The sequence below is a fragment of the Mastomys coucha genome, chromosome X (assembly GCF_008632895.1).
Source record: "Mastomys coucha isolate ucsf_1 chromosome X, UCSF_Mcou_1, whole genome shotgun sequence".
In the NCBI taxonomy this organism is placed as follows: Eukaryota; Metazoa; Chordata; class Mammalia; order Rodentia; family Muridae; genus Mastomys; species Mastomys coucha.
Window position 1 is genome coordinate 152,618,801 of NC_045030.1, and position 1,462 is coordinate 152,620,262.

Consider the following 1,462-nt stretch of genomic DNA (forward strand, 5'->3'; position numbering starts at 1 on the left):
CAGATTTCCATTAATTCTCCTGGCCCTCTGACCATCTCTCTTGTCTCTCCCCACACCTGATCCTGACCCACCAATCCTTTCCCCATCCACTGTCTCACCTCGTCCCACCCAGTTCTCTTGCTCTGCCTCCTATGACTATTTTATTCTCTATTCTATAACAAATCACAATCTATAAGCTCACTGGGTTATAGAATATTCTTTAATGTTGTCACCAAGTATCTAGGGGGGTATTATTTAGTAACATTTTGGGCAGCACTAGCCTAGTGAGTAACTTTAAACTAAATTCACCCTTTAAATTAATTTGAAGGGGAACTAGAGAGACAGCTTAGCTGACTGATAGTATTTGTACTTGCAGAGGACCCATATCTGATTCCTGACATCCACATGGCTGTGTGTAAGCACTTGTAACTCTAGTTCCAGGGGACCTAATGCCCTATTCTGCCTCCTTGAGCATTACCTGCACATAGTACACAAACATGCATTTAGATAAAACAGTCACACACATAACATTTTTTTTTAATTTTAAAAATTACTTGCAAGTCCTTCACTATGTCCCATGTTAAAGCCTTTGCTTATGAAGAAATGCTAACAGGCAGAAGACTAATCAGATGACCTTATTCTCATAGTACTGATTTTATATAAAATATGTTTACTCCAAAACCTGTACACTAATGTTTGTAGTAGCTTTATTCATAGATATCCAAACTGAGCCCAATTCAGGTATCCTTCAGAAGGTAAATAGATAAATAAACTAGTATATCCATATGGGAGATTATTCATGCATATGAGAGCATTACATAAAATTAAAACTATATAAACATATAAGTGCAAATAAAGCTGGAGCCATTTGAATGAGATCAGTAGATTATCTTGGAGTCAATACCCCAGTTATGATACTGTATTATAGTTCTATAAGACAGTGCCATTGTAGGAATTGCAAGATGATACACAGATTGCTGTTATCTCTCTTAACTTAGAATGAATCTATACATTTTTCAGAATAAAATGTTTAATGTTTAAAGATGAAAATGACTCCAAAAGTTAAATGTTGTTACATGGATTTATATTTAGAGCCAAACTTGGAATGCCACAGTTTCTGAGTCCTGAAGCCCAGAGTCTTTTACGAATGCTTTTCAAACGGAATCCTGCAAACAGATTAGGTAAAGACATTGAATTAGTTTCCTTGATGAGTTTGTGTTGTTTTTTTCAGTAGAAGGTGGATATTTTTAAGTGGGGCTATTATATATTCATACATAATCTAAAGCAAAGACTGTAAACAATATGTGCACATTTGTCCTCAAAAATCAACCAATTACCAATCAATTTCTGATAGGTGCTGGACCAGATGGAGTTGAAGAAATTAAAAGACATTCGTTTTTCTCAACAATAGACTGGAATGTAAGTATAGTCTGAAGACACACTTGAGGGGATTGAGGGAGCATTTCCAAGGCTCTGGGTTCTC

At 35.9% G+C, this 1,462-nt stretch overlaps 1 protein-coding gene across 1 annotated transcript in view; it reads left to right on the forward strand.

Moving 5' to 3' along the window:
* Nucleotides 1-1,462, forward strand: part of Rps6ka3 (ribosomal protein S6 kinase A3) — an 82,641-nt gene that overhangs the window by 53,977 nt on the left and 27,202 nt on the right. The window contains exons 13-14 of the mRNA XM_031370118.1: nucleotides 1,072-1,160; nucleotides 1,334-1,398. Coding sequence (XP_031225978.1) covers nucleotides 1,072-1,160; nucleotides 1,334-1,398 — 154 coding nt within the window. The remainder of the gene's footprint in view (nucleotides 1-1,071; nucleotides 1,161-1,333; nucleotides 1,399-1,462) is intronic.